The 16,420-nt window shown below is 58.7% G+C and overlaps 1 protein-coding gene across 1 annotated transcript in view; it reads left to right on the top strand.

Moving 5' to 3' along the window:
• DNAH1 (dynein axonemal heavy chain 1) overlaps positions 1–16,420 on the top strand; it is a 73,534-nt gene that overhangs the window by 44,547 nt on the left and 12,567 nt on the right. Inside the window, exons 34-54 of the mRNA XM_028124520.2 lie at positions 630–721; positions 920–1,074; positions 2,199–2,376; positions 3,172–3,366; positions 3,456–3,575; positions 3,841–3,999; positions 4,158–4,265; positions 5,329–5,469; positions 5,610–5,770; positions 6,208–6,365; positions 6,725–6,898; positions 7,693–7,731; positions 9,314–9,492; positions 10,451–10,681; positions 11,574–11,770; positions 12,222–12,357; positions 13,252–13,460; positions 13,574–13,745; positions 14,470–14,661; positions 15,018–15,128; positions 15,946–16,131. Coding sequence (XP_027980321.1) covers positions 630–721; positions 920–1,074; positions 2,199–2,376; positions 3,172–3,366; positions 3,456–3,575; positions 3,841–3,999; positions 4,158–4,265; positions 5,329–5,469; positions 5,610–5,770; positions 6,208–6,365; positions 6,725–6,898; positions 7,693–7,731; positions 9,314–9,492; positions 10,451–10,681; positions 11,574–11,770; positions 12,222–12,357; positions 13,252–13,460; positions 13,574–13,745; positions 14,470–14,661; positions 15,018–15,128; positions 15,946–16,131 — 3,293 coding nt within the window. The remainder of the gene's footprint in view (positions 1–629; positions 722–919; positions 1,075–2,198; positions 2,377–3,171; positions 3,367–3,455; positions 3,576–3,840; positions 4,000–4,157; positions 4,266–5,328; positions 5,470–5,609; positions 5,771–6,207; positions 6,366–6,724; positions 6,899–7,692; positions 7,732–9,313; positions 9,493–10,450; positions 10,682–11,573; positions 11,771–12,221; positions 12,358–13,251; positions 13,461–13,573; positions 13,746–14,469; positions 14,662–15,017; positions 15,129–15,945; positions 16,132–16,420) is intronic.

The following is a 16,420-nucleotide window of genomic DNA, read 5'->3' as shown; positions in this document are numbered from 1 at the left end:
GATGAAGCCTCAAAATCTCCTTCATGGCCTTGGGTCAGCTTAGCTAGCACTGAATATTTGGCTCTTGTCCCATTAGCAGGGCCTCCCAGACATGCAGGGCTACGACTCCCCCTGCCAGCTCCCCAAGCCGCTCTTGAGCCAAATGAGACGCTCATTCCCTACCTGTGTGGCTACACACAGCGGGCAGCTGTCCCTGGTCAGTCGCAGCTCCTGACTGACGCTCCAATTTTGTCCCTGGGATTTTGCCATGTATTGGCCACCATTTCCTCAGGGTAGTGCTTTCAGCAGGCCGGGGGGAGGCTTTGGGGCTGGAGTTGCTTCTGGGGCCTGTGACAGCTGACACTGAGCAGATCTGTGCCAGTTGGACACCTGACCAGCGCATGGTAGGGAATAATAGTCATGGTGGCAATCATGGCTGCCATTCGCAGAGTGTGCCTACTTTGTGTCCATCCCTGCACTTAGGGCTTCACCTGCTCCCACCTATGAGGTAGGTATATCACCAGCTGCATTTCCTAGATGAGGAAACTGAGGCTCAGGGTGACCCACCTGAGGTGGCCCAGCAAGCTAGTGGCAGAGCCAGGACCCAAGCCCATGCTCTGCCCCCGCGCTCCACTGCCTTGTCCCTCCAGGCTTCCTGACCAAGTGCATCCAGCTCTACGAGACCACGGTGGTGCGGCACGGCCTCATGCTTGTGGGGCCCACCGGTTCTGGCAAGAGCAACGTAAGTGGAGCCAAGCCAGGCAATTCACTACCCAGGCAGGGGCCCGAGGGCTGGGTGGGGCCTCAGCAGGGGTCTTGGGCCCCATTTGTACCTCTGTAGCCTCTAGAGTACCCCGCCTGCCCCCTGTGGCCTGCAGTCCACTCCAGCCCTGTGCTCTGGAGAGCCAGGGGGCTCACTCTTGGGTGGCTGACCCCCCAGTGTTACAGAGTCCTGGCAGCTGCCATGACCTTGCTGAAAGGACAGCCGTCCATCAGTGGTGGCGTGTATGAGGCTGTCAACTACTATGTGCTGAACCCCAAGTCCATCACAATGGGCCAGCTGTATGGAGAATTTGACCTGCTCACCCATGAGTGGTGAGTGGTCCCAGCCCCTCTCCAGGGACGACCCTGCGCCCAGACCTCTGGGGGCTGTGGGCCATGGGCCTCCCTCCCCTAGCCCAGTGGGAGGTCAGGAGCTCAGGCTCTAGAGCCCAATGCCTGGGACTCTACTCACCACCGCACTTCCTTGCTGAGTGACCTTCCTCCCCGCCGGGCCTTGGTGCCGTCATCTGCAAAGTGGGAATAATAATGGCGCCATGATTATGGTAAGGAGACAACGAGCTTGATATAAGGAAGATGTCTGGACAGCGTGGCACATACCAAGTTCTCAGTAAATGTTGCCTGCTGTCATGACCCCAGAGGGCTGGTGCTCCCTCTCAGGGCCTCCACCCCCAGGAGGACATGTGCGTATCAGGGAGAGTGTGCTCGCTGAGCTGGAGAAGGACAACGAGGTGGAGACCCTCCAGACATCAGCATGTGGGAGGATTTTCTCTGGGGCCATTCTGCTTCTCTGGGGAAGTGTCCAGTTTTTGCGGGGGGTTTCTTCTTGGCTCCAGTGTTCTGGGGTGTGGACACTGGAGAGGGGCAGTCACCCATCTTTCCGAATGTGACTCTGGCCTACTTCCCTGTTTCTGGTGAAGGGTCTCATCTACACCCACTCCAGGCTGCTGCGTGCGTGGGTGGGGGTCCTGGGGATCAGACCAGAAAAATGTTCCCCTACCCACCACTTTCCCAGGCACTTGGTGCCTCTGAAGCCTGAGCCTTCCTGGGTTCTGTGGCAGGACTGGATGCATCTCATGACCCATCCCTTGCTTTCTCTGCTAGGTCCTTTTCCCCTTCTCCTCCTCCTGTCTCCCAGAACTGTGTGAACCCCCATTTCTGCTGTTGCCTCCTCCCCCATTTCGTTTCTTTTCCCCAGGATGTCATCTTTTATCTTCCTGTAATATAACTTTAGTGGAGATTCAGCAGAGAAGGAATGTAAACACACATTTTTATAACACCATGTTACACCAAAAAGTCCCATTTTCCCCATTATTGTTCTTAAATGAATGAAGATATTAAGAGAAAAACCCCAGCAGAGCAGGGCCAGACCAGCAGCCAGGTTTCCCTGGGAGCCAGCAGTGTGCTGCCCTGTCTCCCCCTCCCCCTGATGGCTGCAGGACAGACGGGATTTTCCCCTCCCTCATCCGGGTGGGGGCCATTGCCTCCGACACCAACAAGAAGTGGTACATGTTCGATGGGCCGGTGGACGCTGTCTGGATAGAGAACATGAACACGGTGCTGGACGACAACAAGAAGCTGTGCCTCAGTTCTGGAGAGATCATCAAGCTCACAGAGGTCTGTCTACCTGTCTGCCTTCCCAGCTCTCCTCTGCAGCTGAGTGGCCCTGGGGGCCACAGTATGCTGGCCAGCCTCATCCCTCTCCTTCTCCGGGCCATGGCTGCATCCCAGGCCATCCCCAAGCTCCCACACCTTGGCCATGTTGGGGGTGGCTGCCCAGGACTGCCCTTCTGCAGACCACATTGTGGGATGTGCTGGGTCCAGGTCGGGGACGACCACCCACTGCTCTCTGGCTGACTCTGCCTCGTGCCTCCCAGGCCCACTTGCAGCCATGTGGGCCCAGTCTGGGCCCAGACCTAGCAGACATCTTAGCAATGTGCCAGGAGTCTGGGAGATAGACGGTACATACCTGGCCCCAGGGCCACCTGCCTGGTGTGTGAGGTGCTGTTCTCAGGCAAGGAGGGCTGTCACCTGGTATTAGAGCCGTTCGTGGTGGCTACACTGAACCGATCTCAAGCCCTTCTGAGACCACCTGGAAGTTCTGCAGCATAGCATACAGCTCTCATCAGATAGCTCCAGGGACCCCCAAAATGCCCTGGTCCTAGGCTGGCCAGAGAGCAGTCAGGAATCTCCTGACTTTTGTTCTCCTCCTGGCCCCAAGGAGAGCTATGTTAACTGAAGACCAAGGGGTTCCTGAGGCTCCTCCAGCCCACCACTGCTTCTGGTCCACAGCCTGTCCCACAGCATGCCCACAGTTGCAGGATGGGCAACCCCTCCCCGTGGCTCTGCAGCCCTTTTCCTGGCCCTAGGAACTGGCGGCTGGCCCACTCACATGGTTCCTCTTGGTGTCAGGCAATGACCATGATGTTCGAGGTGCAGGACCTGGCAGTGGCCTCCCCAGCCACAGTGTCCCGCTGTGGCATGGTGTACCTGGAGCCCAGCATCCTGGGGCTCATGCCCTTTGTTGAGTGCTGGCTAAGGAGGCTCCCTGACTTATTCAAGCCCTATGAGGAGCAGTTGAAGTCTCTCTTTGTCCGTTTCCTGGAGGTAAGTGAGGCCACCGTTTGCCCGGCTCAGGTGGGGCAGCAGGGCGCTATGGCCACCAGCCACAGGAGCCAGGTACTCATCCCCTGTAGGGATCCATCACTTTCGTCCGGCACTCGGTAAGGGAGGTGATCACCTCAACCGACAGCAACCTGACCCTGAGTCTCCTCAAGCTGCTAGACTGCTTCTTCAAGCCCTTTCTGCCGAAAGAGGTATAGTTCTGAGCAAGTGGGGCTGGGTGCCTGCTCCTTCCTGTCCCTGCTCTCTGTGCCTGGGCACCTGAGGGCCCTGAACCCCAAGCCCAGCTTCCTGGAAGAGATTCAGATTGGCTCACATGGGTCATGGGGTCACCGCATCCTGTCTGCTGCAGAGACACCAGACCACGCAGCAGAATCCAAGGATGCCCCCTACCCTGGCTTCCTTGGGCTACTCAGCACTGTTCTTGCCTGGGCCTGATGTGGTCCCCACTGTCCCCAGGGCCTCAGGAAGATACCTGCTGAAAAGCTGAGTCGCATCCCGGAGCTGATTGAGCCCTGGTTCATCTTCTCCCTGATCTGGAGTGTGGGCGCCACAGGGGACAGTGCCAGCCGCATCAGCTTCAGCCACTGGCTCAGGATCAAGATGAAGATAGAAAATGTGAGAGGTGGCAGCCCTCGGGCTGGGGTCCCAAGTCCCAGATGTGTGTGCTGAATGCTGGGTGCTCTGGGGCCGTCGACTCAGCCCAGGCCCCCAGGGATAAGCAGCCATGTGAACTCCTGGGCCTCACAGCCTGGTTTTCCTCTGGTCCCTTGCAGCTGACCATGCACTTCCCGGAGGAGGGGCTGGTGTTCGATTATAGGCTGGAGGACGCAGGCATCAGCAGCACCAATGACGATGAGGACGAAGATGAAGAGGGCAAGCAGGTGAATGCAGGCCTGTGCCGAGGCAGCCCGACAGGAAGGGCCCACTGGGTGGTGGCTGTCCTCCTCGGTGAACAATGACTACAGAAAGGAGCCCAGCTGATGGCCACAGGTCTCAGGCGGGGGGTATTTGCATTACCTCAAGGATCCTCACAGACCCACAGTGTGGTTATTATTGTGCCCAATTTCCAGACAAGGAAATTGAGGCTCAGAAGAGCCACACCCAGCGAGTGGGTGGCAGAGCTGGACTTGAACATGGGACTGGGAGATGTTGGCATTCCTCCCTTCCCGACCATATGCATTGCCTCCTCCAAGTTGATGCTGAGCCCAGGGATGCCTACCTTGGTTCTACTTACAAGTCCCATTTTCCTAGGGGCTGGGTTCCCTTAGGGCGGGGCAGCAAGCCCTCCTGGCCTGCTGTGGTGTCCCATCCCTCCTATCAGCCAGTGGGGGCTCCAGGAGCCTGTTGTGCTTCCAGGATCAGGACCCCAGCCCAGGATGAGGAGGAGGCAGAGAGGCATCTCAGAGATGGCCACTATGCATGGTCCTGCTGGGGTCTCAGAGGGCACCTTTGAGTCTAACGTCCCCAGTGTGACCTGTGGTTTGACCGTAGCAAACCCCCTCATGAAGGGAGGTGTGCAAGCTGGGTCAAGGCTGTGGGTGAAAGAATTCATACAGGTAGGGATGGTTGGGGGGGCCAGGCTGGGGCATTTCTCCATATCCCAGTGATGCCAACACTTAGGGTTCTGGCCCCCACACCCTCGGATAGCCTGAAATCAAACAGCAAAGGCCTTTGACATCTGGGCTGTCCAACTGCCAGAACACCTCCCTGATGCTGAGACCTAGCAGTCTCTAGGAAGCCCCCCACTCCCAGTGGTTTGTTCTGGGATTCCCCACCCTGAGCAGAGAGGAGGGCACAGGGCTTCCTGTTTTAGTCCCAAGCAGCCCCTCACCTGGGCTCTCTTGCCATGGCCTAGCAGTGCGTCTCCTTGTCCTCCTGGTGCACTTGGCTGGAGCGGGGTGGGGTGGGGTTCTGGGCCCAGCCCAGAGCTGCCTGTGCTTCCAGGTGGCCTGGGTGAGGTGGATGGACTCCTCGACTCCATTCACCATGATGCCAGATACCAACTACTGCAACATCATCGTGCCTACTATGGACACAGTGCAGATGTCCTACCTGCTGGACATGCTACTCATCAACCACAAGCCTGTGAATGCGCCTACCGTGCCCTGCCTCACCCACACCAAGGCCCAAGTCGGGGGGTGGCTGGCCTCCTACACGGAAGGGGAAGCCCCTGCCGTGCACCAGGCCTGGTAAGAACCTTGACCACATGATTCCTGTTCTCCCAGGTGCTGTGCATTGGGCCGACAGGCACGGGGAAGACCCTCACCATCTCCAACAAGCTCCTCAAGAACCTGCCACTAGAGTACATCAGCCACTTCCTTACCTTCTCAGCCCGAACGTCGGCCAACCAAACCCAGGACCTCATCGACAGCAAGCTGGACAAGAGGCAGGCACCTCCCTCCTTTCCGTACTCCAGTGTCCTCCCAGTTTGCCTCAACCAGCTGTTTTCCCAGCTCCTCACCAAATTGTGCTCTTGGGCTTTCCAAAAACTTCCTAGAGGGCCCTGGGTGCTCTTGCAGACTGTTCTGGAGCCCTCATCCATCAGGAATTCCTAAGCCCCACCATGGGTGCTTGCCCTGGGCTGGGTACTCGGGGCGGGGGGGCTTGATATGCATCTGCCTGGGAGGCAGGACCCAGCTTGAAGGGAGCCCAGACTCGGGGCAGCCAACGTGATGTCCCAGGATGTTCAGAATGGGACAAGGGGCTGCTCAAGAGGTTTCACAATTCAGAGGAAGCTGAAGGCAGTCGCCATCCTGCCACCCCTGGATTCCCGGAGGACCTGGTGTCAACGGGTGCTGGGCTCACGCAGCCCCTCTCCCGCAGGCGAAAGGGTGTGTTTGGGCCACCCCTGGGGCGCAACTTCATCTTCTTCATCGATGACCTGAATATGCCAGCCTTGGAGACCTATGGCGCCCAGCCACCCATCGAGCTGTTGCGCCAGTGGATGGACCACGGCGGCTGGTATGACCGCAAGGTCATTGGTGCGTGCCGGCCGGCCTGGACCAGCGGGGTGCGGGCTGGGTGTGCTGGGCAGGGCAGGGCTCCTCATCCATGAGGCAAGGTAGGCACAAGGCCTATTGCCCACAGTACTTTTAGAGGATCCAAAGAAATGTTTTGATTCTTTTAAAATCACCAGGAAAATGAACTTTTAAGGGTCAAAGAACATTTTTATTGTATAATATTAATATATTTGTCTTTATTCCAGTACTGTTATAAATTATCATTTTTAATATTTTTTATAGAGGAGGAGGCCCTTTGAAGGCCAAGTGCCTAGGGCCCACAAAAAGTCATAATTCAGCCCTGGGTAGGGCCCCCTCCTGACTTCCTGCCTCCACTCCAGGAGCCTTCAAGCACCTGGTGGACATCAACTTTGTCTGTGCCATGGGCCCCCCGGGTGGAGGCAGGAATGCCATCACCCCACGGCTGACACGCCACTTCAACTACCTGTCCTTTGCCGAGATGGACGAGGTCAGCAAGAAGCGCATCTTCTCCACCATCCTGGGCAGTTGGATGGGTGAGCACTGGGTGGAAGTCGGGAAGTCGGGGAGGCCCTAGGCAAAGGCAGAAGCCCAGGCCAGGTAAGCTACTCCTAGGACAGCTGGGCAGCTGCTGGAAAGGGTGGAGTGATGGAGGCACTGACCTCAGCCCTGGCTTCACCCTTTACTCAGCTTTGTTACTTTTGCAAATTCATGAACCTCCCTGAGCCTCAGTTTCTCCATCTGTATAATGGGCAATGACATTAGTGACCACCATCCCAAGTCGTGGAGGTTAAATAAGACACTGGATGTAGCATCTAGCATGAAGCCTGGCACGTGGTGATTGCTGAATATATGATTTATACATATGTACACTTAGGCATTTACCTGCATAAGTACACACGTATATGTTAGTATTTGCCCAGAAAAGCTGGTTGGAAGGATGTTACTTTTATAAATCAGGAAGAACCACCAAGATAGAATAGACAGAGTGGTCCTGATCTTCCACTGCATCAGGATGCAGTTTTCCCCCACCAGCCCACCTCCTGTCTAACATACACTCTGACCTTTGAACTCCCCTTGGCACTGCGCCAGGTGGTGGGTGATGGGAGTCAGGCCTTCCCTCCTCTGGCCTGGCCTGCCCTGCCGTCAGTGGTGATAGGCCAGAACTTGCCTACAGGCCCAGCTAGGGGTGGGGGCCATATTGCTCTGAGAAGGGGGGTGGGTGCTAGGTGGCTGCTCTGGGAGCTGTCCAGCTTGGCCCAGCTGGCCAAGGTGGGCAGCAAGGGACCCACCTAACTCTGAGCCCCATGTCTCTCCCTCAACCCACTAGATGGACTCCTCGGAGAGAGAAGTTACCGGGAGCCAGTGCGTAAGTGCCGGCCTGGAGAGGGCCTGGATGGGGCGGGCCGCTAGTGCCTGGGTGAGCCCCGGGCTCTATTTGGGTGTGGCCGCGGCTGGGTGCCAGTGGCCACCGAGAACCATCCTCTGGCTCATGTGGGGACCTTGAGCTACTGCTAGAGCAAACGTCTTCATAGGCTTATTCAACCATTCACGTAGCAGTCAGTCCTTCAGTGCATGGGCTAGGTCCGACCCACAGTAAAAGCAAGGTAAATGTGAGTTGAATGAATGAATAAAGGAATCCAACAAACTCCCACCCTGTGTAAAGACGCAGAGGCTCCCAAGAGGCCGGCCCTATCCAAGGAGCAGGCTTGTCTGGTGTGGCAGCCTCACGCAGGGCGGATCTGGCGGTCATTGATTTCCCCCATCTTAACAACAAAACAAAACAGCCACTCTGGGCCTTCCCACCCACCCTGGCCGTCTCTCCATTCCTCTGCTCACACTGACAGCACAGCTCAAGAGCATTTTCTCTTCAGGCTGGCATCACCCCCCTCCCCCTTTCCCTTGTGCCTCAACACTCCCTGGAGAGTGTCCTTGTCACCAGTGGCGTCTTGTGGCCAGACCAACGGTCAGCTCTCACATTCCTCACGTTCCCGGGCTGTCACTGTCGCTGGAGGGTGGCCCCTCCTTTCAGCTCAGGTCAACCCCCGATCCCCATTCCCTCACTCCACCCCACCACCCCGTCCAGCCCTCTAGCCACGCCTGCCCAAGGGACCCATTCACACGTTCACTGGGATCACACTCCTTCTCGCTCGACTGCAGGCAAGAGCCCAAGTCCCAACACTGGGACCGCCTTGTCACCTCTCTGCTCTCACTCCCTCCTCACTGGTCCTTGGCACCCCAGACCTCAACACACTGGCTCCGGTTCCGGGCCGGCTCACACCTCCCTTGTCCAGCTCTCTGTTCCAGTGTCCCTCCTCACCAGGCCTCGCCTAGCACTATGTCAAATGTCCCCAACCCTGGCTCCCCGACCACTGCTCTCCTGCAGCAGGCCTCTGCATGGCACTCCACTGTCCATACTGCTGCAGATCCCCGCAGGTTGGCGGCTGGTGGGTGAGGAGTGTGTCTGTTGGGACCACCCTCTGGACCCAGGACCCAGAACAGTGCCTGTGTTAACTAACCGATGAGCCCCCCTTTGGGGCTCATGAGCCCTCCTGCCCCTTCTGTACTCGTTTTCCACTCTCTCTGCCCCAAGTTCCCACAACCCCACAGGGCAAGGCAGTAAGGGCCCCGCCCAGCACTGACCCCATTACTACCCCTGGTTCCAAGGGTGTGCCCCAGTGCCCGACAGCCTGTGCCGGTAATGAGGTGGTAAAAGGGGAGAGCTCAGAGCAGGAGAGTCCTCACCCCAGGCTGGGAGGCATCAGGGAGAGCTTGTGGAGGAGGTGGCGTCCAAGAGGGGCTGAAGGCTGGGTGGAACCCAAGCCCGCAGGCTGGGGGGAGGGCACCTGGGGGAGAACCCAGCACTGGCAAAAGCAGGGAGGTAGCATCCACAGAGGCCGTACAGGGAGCCCCCGCCTGTGTGACTCAGGCCCACCCTCCTGTTCCCACAGCTGGGGCCCCCACCATCGCCCACTTCACGGACCCCCTCGTGGAAGCCACCATCATGGTGTACTCCACCATCACCTCCCAGTTGCTGCCCACCCCGGCAAAGTCCCACTACACCTTCAACCTCAGGGACCTCTCCAAAGTCTTCCAGGGCATGCTCATGGCCAACCCGGCTAAGGTCGAGGTGAGTGAGGATCCGGCAGGCTCCCTTCCCCGTGTCCAGCAGAGGAGAGCCCACAGTGCCCTCACAGTCCTCCCCAGCCCCTCGATTTTAGGGCTTGCTACCACTCCCCCACTGCCCAGCCTTGATCTGGCCAGGCCCTGAGTAGGGCTGGGGGCAGGCTGGGCCCCAGGGCCCCTGTTTTCCTACAGCTGAGCCCTGTCTTTCGGCTCAGATCCATGCCTAGGATGGCAGCAGTTATGGGGATCCCACAGAAGGATCCAGGGCAAGGCAAAGGAGAGAGAGAGGGGGTTCCTGGTGGAGGCCTGTGTAGGAGAAGACTGGGGAGGAAGAGTGAGGGGGATGCACTCGAGGAACCGGAAGCCCAGGTGGACGGAGCAGGACTGTAGCAGGGAGTGGGCTGTCAGGGTGCTAATGGGGCTGGGGCAACCGTGGGAGCCATAGGGTCCTGAAGGTGGTGGGAGCCCGGGGGTGGGTGGGGGACTGATTTGCCCTTGGAATGGGGGCTGGATGGGTCAGTGTGTGCAGAGCCTGGGGCCGGGGAGACTTGGTGAACAGGACAGACACCAGCCCTGGCCTTGCCAAGCTATAGCCAAAAAGGTAGAGAGAAGGGCCTGGGGGCTTCCTGAGGGCCATCCACTCACCCAGGGGGAGGCGAGAAAGCCGGGATGGAGGCAGCAGCAGACACAGAGATGGGAGCCGAGTCAGAGGGGCTTGCTGGGTGGCTAGAGGCAGGGTGCTGGGAAGGTGTAAGGAGAACCAGGCATTCCTCCCAGGCTTAGGGTTTGTTTGAGTAGCCGTGGGGGCCCTAAGAGGGAAGAAGCTGATGCCCAGCTAATGCAGCTGGGTCCCAGCAGGCACCTGGCCAGCGTGGAGCCGGGACCGGAGAGGCGCGGGTAGGGCAGCGTGGGATGGGGTCTCCGGGGCCAGGGGGCAGGCGCTGACGGGGGGCCGGCTGCAGGACGGGGTGCAGCTGCTGCGGTTGTGGTACCACGAGAGCTGCCGCGTGTTCCGCGACCGCCTGGTGAGCGACGAGGACCGAGGCTGGTTCGACAGGCTCCTGGAGAGCCGCATGGAGCAGTGGGGGGTGACCTTTGTCGAGGTCTGTCCCTTCCAGCCCATTCTCTACGGGGACTTCATGTCGCCAGGCTCTGACGTCAAGTCCTATGAGCTCATCACCAGTGAGAACAAGGTGAGGGGCCCCGTCGCTCTGCCCCCCAGGCCCCGGGCCCTCTGCAGCCCTGCGAACAGACCAGTGCGCTATGACCAGAGGGTCAGGACTCTGACTTGGAAGGCCAGCCCTTGCCTCTGTAGGTCCCGTTTCCTCGCCTGTCTGAAGGGTGCGGCAGGCCCTGCTTGGTCCGCCTCTGGGGACAAGCCTGTGTTTCATCTGGGACAGGCTCTGTAAACATGGACGTGCTGGCCTGTTGGAAGGCTATCATCTCGCCCACAGAGGGGCGGCAGGGCCCCTGGGGGCACAGGTCTGAGTCAGGACCGCAGGGAGGCTTGCAAGAGACCTCATCAGAGGCCTCGGAGCTGCATGGCTGGAGTGGGCCACCCAATGCTTTCCCAGTACATACATCCCATCCTTGGTCCCAGGAGCTCTCACGAGGGCCCTGGCTCAGTGCACCCGGTGCGGCCCAGAGGAAACAGGCAGGACTCTGACCCCGCCCCCCAGGCCTCTGTGTATCCCACAGGTCTGGCCTCGTTTAGGTCTGGCTTCTGAACAGGTCTGGCCTCCCGTTCCCCAACACTCAGGTGCCACTGCCACAGGCAGTGGGCAGGGTCCAGGGTGGGCTGGATTCAACCCCATCCCAGTGTGGCATCCTAAAAAGTGGTCAGTCCTTCATGCCCAGGTTACTGTCCGTTGGGGTGGATGTTTGGAGGGATGGCTGGGACGGCGGGCGCGGGTGCTGGCAGTTTGGTGGGTCAGGTGCATAGGGCCATACTCTTCTGAAGCCAGGCCCAACACCCCTCCCTACAGAGGAGCAGGGCTGGCCGTGGGAGGGGGTATGTCCTGTTGGGGGTCCTAGTGCACAGGGATAGAGAGAGGACCCAGATCTCCCCATCTTCCCTGGTCCCAGATGATGCAGGTGATTGAGGAGTACATGGAGGACTACAACCAGATCAACACAGCCAAGCTGAAGCTGGTCCTTTTCATGGATGCCATGAGCCACATCTGCCGCATCAGCCGCACCCTGCGCCAGGCACTGGGCAACGCGCTCCTGCTGGGCGTGGGTGGCAGCGGCCGCAGCTCCCTCACACGGCTGGCCTCGCACATGTGAGGGCCCCAGGCGTGCTGGGCAGTGGGTGGCTGGCGGCAGGCCGTGGCTTCCATTTATGTTCTTCCACAGCTGGGGGAGCTGGGGCCACCCCGGGCCAGGTCCCCCAGCCATGGGCTTCTGAACGCACTGGGCAGGGGACCTAGGCTCCAAGAAGGGGCAGCAGCAGTGCCCTATGGTGCTGTGGGGAGGGAGGCGTGGCTGCAGACCAGGAGGAATTCCTAGATGAGGTGGCCATGGCCTCCTCTCAGGGTCAGAGCTGGGAGGATGGAAGCAAAGGGCTTTCCAGGCCATGGGAACAGCTTAGGCAGAGGTCTGGCGGTAAGAGAGCAGGTTCAGGGCCTGGAGCATCTGCAGATCTGCCCAGGATGGGAGCCAGACTCCAGATGGCTGGGGTAGGGCACTTGGCCTCAAGCTCTGGCACGCTTCCACCCAAACTCCTGTCTCCAGGGCCGAGTACGAGTGCTTCCAGATCGAGCTATCCAAGAACTATGGCATGACCGAGTGGCGTGAAGATGTCAAGAAGATCTTGCTCAAGGCGGGCCTGCATAGCCTGCCCATCACCTTCTTGTTCTCCGACACTCAGGTGCCACTGCCACAGGCAGTGGGCAGGGTCCAGGGTGGGCTGGATACAATCCCACCCCAATGTGGCATTCTAGAAAGTGGTCAGTCCTTCATGCCCACGTTACTGTCAGTTGGGGTGGATGTTTGGAGGGATGGCTGGGACCCGGGGCGGGGGGCCCACAGTTGGGTGGGCCAGGTGCCTGGGACCAAACCCAGCCTGTCAGAGCTAGGGAGGCATAGGTCACTACTATACCCCAAGGGTAAATAAGGCCCCTGGCACCATGGCTGACCACAGGTGGCACCACACTCACTGGCCAAGGGCTCCCCACCTCAGGACTCATGCCCGAAGCACTGTGCCCATGGTGCCCCTTTTGGGGGCTGTTCCCTCTAGAGCTCCCTAGCGGGGAAGCCTGTCCCTAGGTCTCTAAGAGGAAGGGAGGTGGTGGCTCTGGGGTCTCAAAACAAATAGAGCAGCACTTAAACCTGGCTGGTGGTTGGAATTGGGCCAAGCCCTGGAATGTGTCCCACTCTGTGCAGGGTCCCCTCTGTTCCCAGCCCTGCCTCTACCCCCAGGGTCCCCTCATGTAGTCTGGCAAGGACCTATTTCGGCCTGTGGCCTGGTTTCCTCCTGTGAGGAAACTGAGGCTGGGGGAGGCCTGGAAAGTGAGAGTAAGGTGCCACATCTCCCACCCAGGACCCAGGGCCCTTCCACAGCCCAGTGGTGATGTTCAGAGTCTCAGCTGTAGGGCAGGCCTGGCTATAAGCCCTAGACTGTGAGTTGTGAGGTCACCTGTATGATCCTGAGCTTCTCGGAGCCTGGTATGATCTGTAAAATGGGGCTGCTATGAAGGTCCAGGGAGACAACACCCAGGGGCCATCATTAAAGCTTAGCTTTTGTACTTTCATCTCTCCCCAGATCAAGAATGAGTCTTTCCTGGAGGACATCAACAATGTCCTGAACTCGGGTGACATTCCCAACCTCTATAGCTCAGATGAGCAGGACCAGATTGTCAACACCATGCGGCCCTACATCCAAGAGCAGGGCCTGCAGCCCACCAAGGCCAACCTCATGGCTGCCTACATTGGGCGTGTGCGCAGCAATATCCACGTGGTGCTGTGTATGAGGTACAGGCAGCCATTGTGGCCATGCAGGGACGGCCCCTGGGGCCTGCCATGAGGAGGGTCCTGGGCTCCTGGGGGTGGAAGTCAGTGACTCATTTGGCCTCCTCGTCCCCCAGCCCCATCGGAGAGGTCTTCCGAGCCCGTTTGAGGCAGTTCCCCTCCCTTGTCAACTGCTGTACCATTGACTGGTTTAACGAATGGCCGGCAGAGGCCCTGGAGTCTGTGGCTACCACGTTCCTGAATGAGATCCCAGACCTAGAAGCCAACTCTGAAGTAATTCGAGGACTGGTAGGTGGCTTGGTGAGGAGCAAGCTGTCAGGGGGAACTGTTCAGGTTTGGGCTTACGGTCACTGGGGCCTGGGTGAGAGTCCCAGGCCCAACACCAATGGGCACTGGGATGGACAACTTGACCTGTTCTAAGCCTGTTTCCTCATCTGTATCATGGGAGTGCCACAAGGTTGTCACGGTGAATATATAATTAAAGACCACAGATGGCAGGGGGGGGGGCGGCTAGATTTGCTTGGTAAAACCTGAGAGAGTGATGGTCACCTGGGGGCCAAGAACTAGAGTGAGCCTGTTTCCCTGTCCAGCTATCTGAGGCCTTGGGCCCTCTGTTCCCCCACGTCCAGCCTCCAAGGGGAGAGGGGGTCCCCCCTTAGGACTCTCAGAGAGAGGCAGGTCTTGGGAGCTGTGATTGGGAGCACAGGGCCAAGATCTGGGAGACAGCTTGGTTCACGTTCAGAGGCAGCTCTGCCCTTAACAGATGTGTGAACTTAAACGGGCCCCTTGACTTCTCTGGGTTGTAAGTTTTTCTTCTGCAGAATAGGTGATCTTGACCTGGAGGTTATGAGGATCATGGGAGACAGTGAGTGTGAGAGGCATTGAGGTTCCTACATGTGGCCCCCTCCTTGGGACCAGGCTGCAATGGGCACCCTCTCTTCAAGGGCACCCTTGTGCCCTGTCTTTACTGGGGGCTCTACAAGGTTGGCATCAGTGGTCTCCCACCCCACAGATTCAGGTTTGCGTATATATCCACCAGTCGGTGGCCAAGAAGTGTGTCGAGTACCTAGCCGAGCTGGCCCGTCACAACTACGTGACCCCCAAGAGCTACCTAGAGCTGCTTAATATTTTCTCCATCCTAATTGGGCAGAAGAAACAGGAGCTGAAAACTGCCAAGAACCGCATGAAGAGTGGTCTTGACAAGGTGGGCCAGGGTGGGGCTTTGTGGGCAATGGCTAGCAGCCCATGGTTCCGCGTATTCTGGCTTAGCCCTGACCTGGGGAGGCCCAGCCCACCCTCTCAGTCAGCAGCCTGCAGTGTTTAAATGGGTAGCTTCCTCCCTTACCAAATGAACAAGGGCAAGGCCAAAGCAGGTCACCCCACAGATTTTCAGGGGACTGCTCCCTTCCTCTCGGGCTCACTGGGCAACAGGCCACAGCCTCTCACTCATGAGTGAGGGCCAGGCAGCCCTGCAGGACCCTCTCCCCAGTCCCCTCCATGCCCGGCTCTCTTTCTGGTACCGTCACACCCGATTTCCTCTCTGTGTCCCCCATCCACCAGCTGCTGCGTACTTCCGAGGATGTGGCCAAGATGCAGGAGGAGCTAGAGATGATGCGGCCCCTGCTGGAAGAGGCTGCCAAGGACACCTTGCTGACCATGGAGCAGATCAAGGTGGGGGGTGCTCCCTGGTCCTCTTCCCTGATCTCTGACCATGTCTGAGGATGCTAGGGGTCCCCATGCACCATGAGGTCGCTGGCTGCCTGACCTCTGCAGGTTGCTTAGCTTCTCAGTGCCTGTTTTCCTTAGTCAGTAGTCCTTTGTTTATTCAACAAGAGTTTGCTTGGAACCTCTTCTCTGCCAGGCCCTGCACCGGGCAGGGGGTATGGTGAAGAGCAGGACAGGCAACCCAAACCCTGATAATCACAACAGGGACAGAGTGGCAGGCCACCGCACACAGCAGCCACCCCCAGGCGTGAAGCTGATCATAGAGGCTATGTGCACCATGAAGGGCATTAAGCCCAAGTCTCCCTCTGAGTCTCCATGAGATCCCCGAGTTTGAGGGCCAGCTGTGTACAGCAGACATCTCAGATTCACAAGTTCATTAGGACAGCTTCCTGGTAGAAGTAGTCACCTCCTGCTCTGCAAAGTCAGTGTATCAAAAATGTTTCCAGCAGATGGAAAGAACGTGATGTGGGGGAGCACCTTTCTCTGTCTTGCCTGTCGATGTCCTGAGGGCTTAGGGGGTCCTTCCCTGAAGGGCAGTTGTGCTCAAGCATGTAAAGCCCTGAGCCCCACGCTGGGCCCACCATGAGCACTTGGAATGGGCTTCTCACATTCCCGGAGCTCCGAGAGGGCCCCTGGAGAAGGGGGCATCCCTGCTCTCATTTCCCTTGACCCCGGGGAGACTGAGATGCAGGGAGGAGAAAGGGGGGGACACACCTGTCCCCGACACGCCAGCAGCTGGGCCCTCCCTTTCTTTGGCCCCCAGGTGGACACAACCATTGCTCAGGAGACCCGGAATTCGGTGCGAGCAGAGGAGGCCAAGGCCAATGAGAAGGCAAGGAAGGCACAAGCTATTGCTGACGATGCCCAGAAGGATCTGGATGAGGCGCTGCCTGCCTTGGACGCAGCCCTGGCCAGCCTGCGCAACCTCAACAAGAATGATGTGACCGAGGTGGGTGGCCAGGCGGCTCCCGAAGTTCCCCCTTGGCATCTGTCCCTGTGCCTCTGGCCCCCAGGCCCTCTCTCTCCACGTCGCTTGGGGGTCACGTGCTGAGAGGTGTGGGTAGAACTAGGTAGGGCTCAAAGCCAGCTGTCTGCCCTTACCTCCTTGCGCCAGCCCCCATGGCCCAGGCGGGCACATGGAGGGCTTTGGGTCCTGAGAAGTGAGCATCTAGGACCTCATGGTCAGGCCTGGGTGAGGGGGAGCAGAAGGAACCACAGGCTGAAGCAGACCTCGGGGG

Source organism: Eumetopias jubatus, unplaced genomic scaffold (assembly GCF_037043125.1).
Source record: "Eumetopias jubatus isolate StellerSeaLion01/CBP00866 unplaced genomic scaffold, mEumJub1_p1.0 scaffold_1, whole genome shotgun sequence".
NCBI lineage: Eukaryota > Metazoa > Chordata > Mammalia > Carnivora > Otariidae > Eumetopias > Eumetopias jubatus.
The sequence above is the reverse complement of the archived record's forward strand: the minus strand, read 5'-3'. Positions and strand labels throughout refer to the sequence as shown.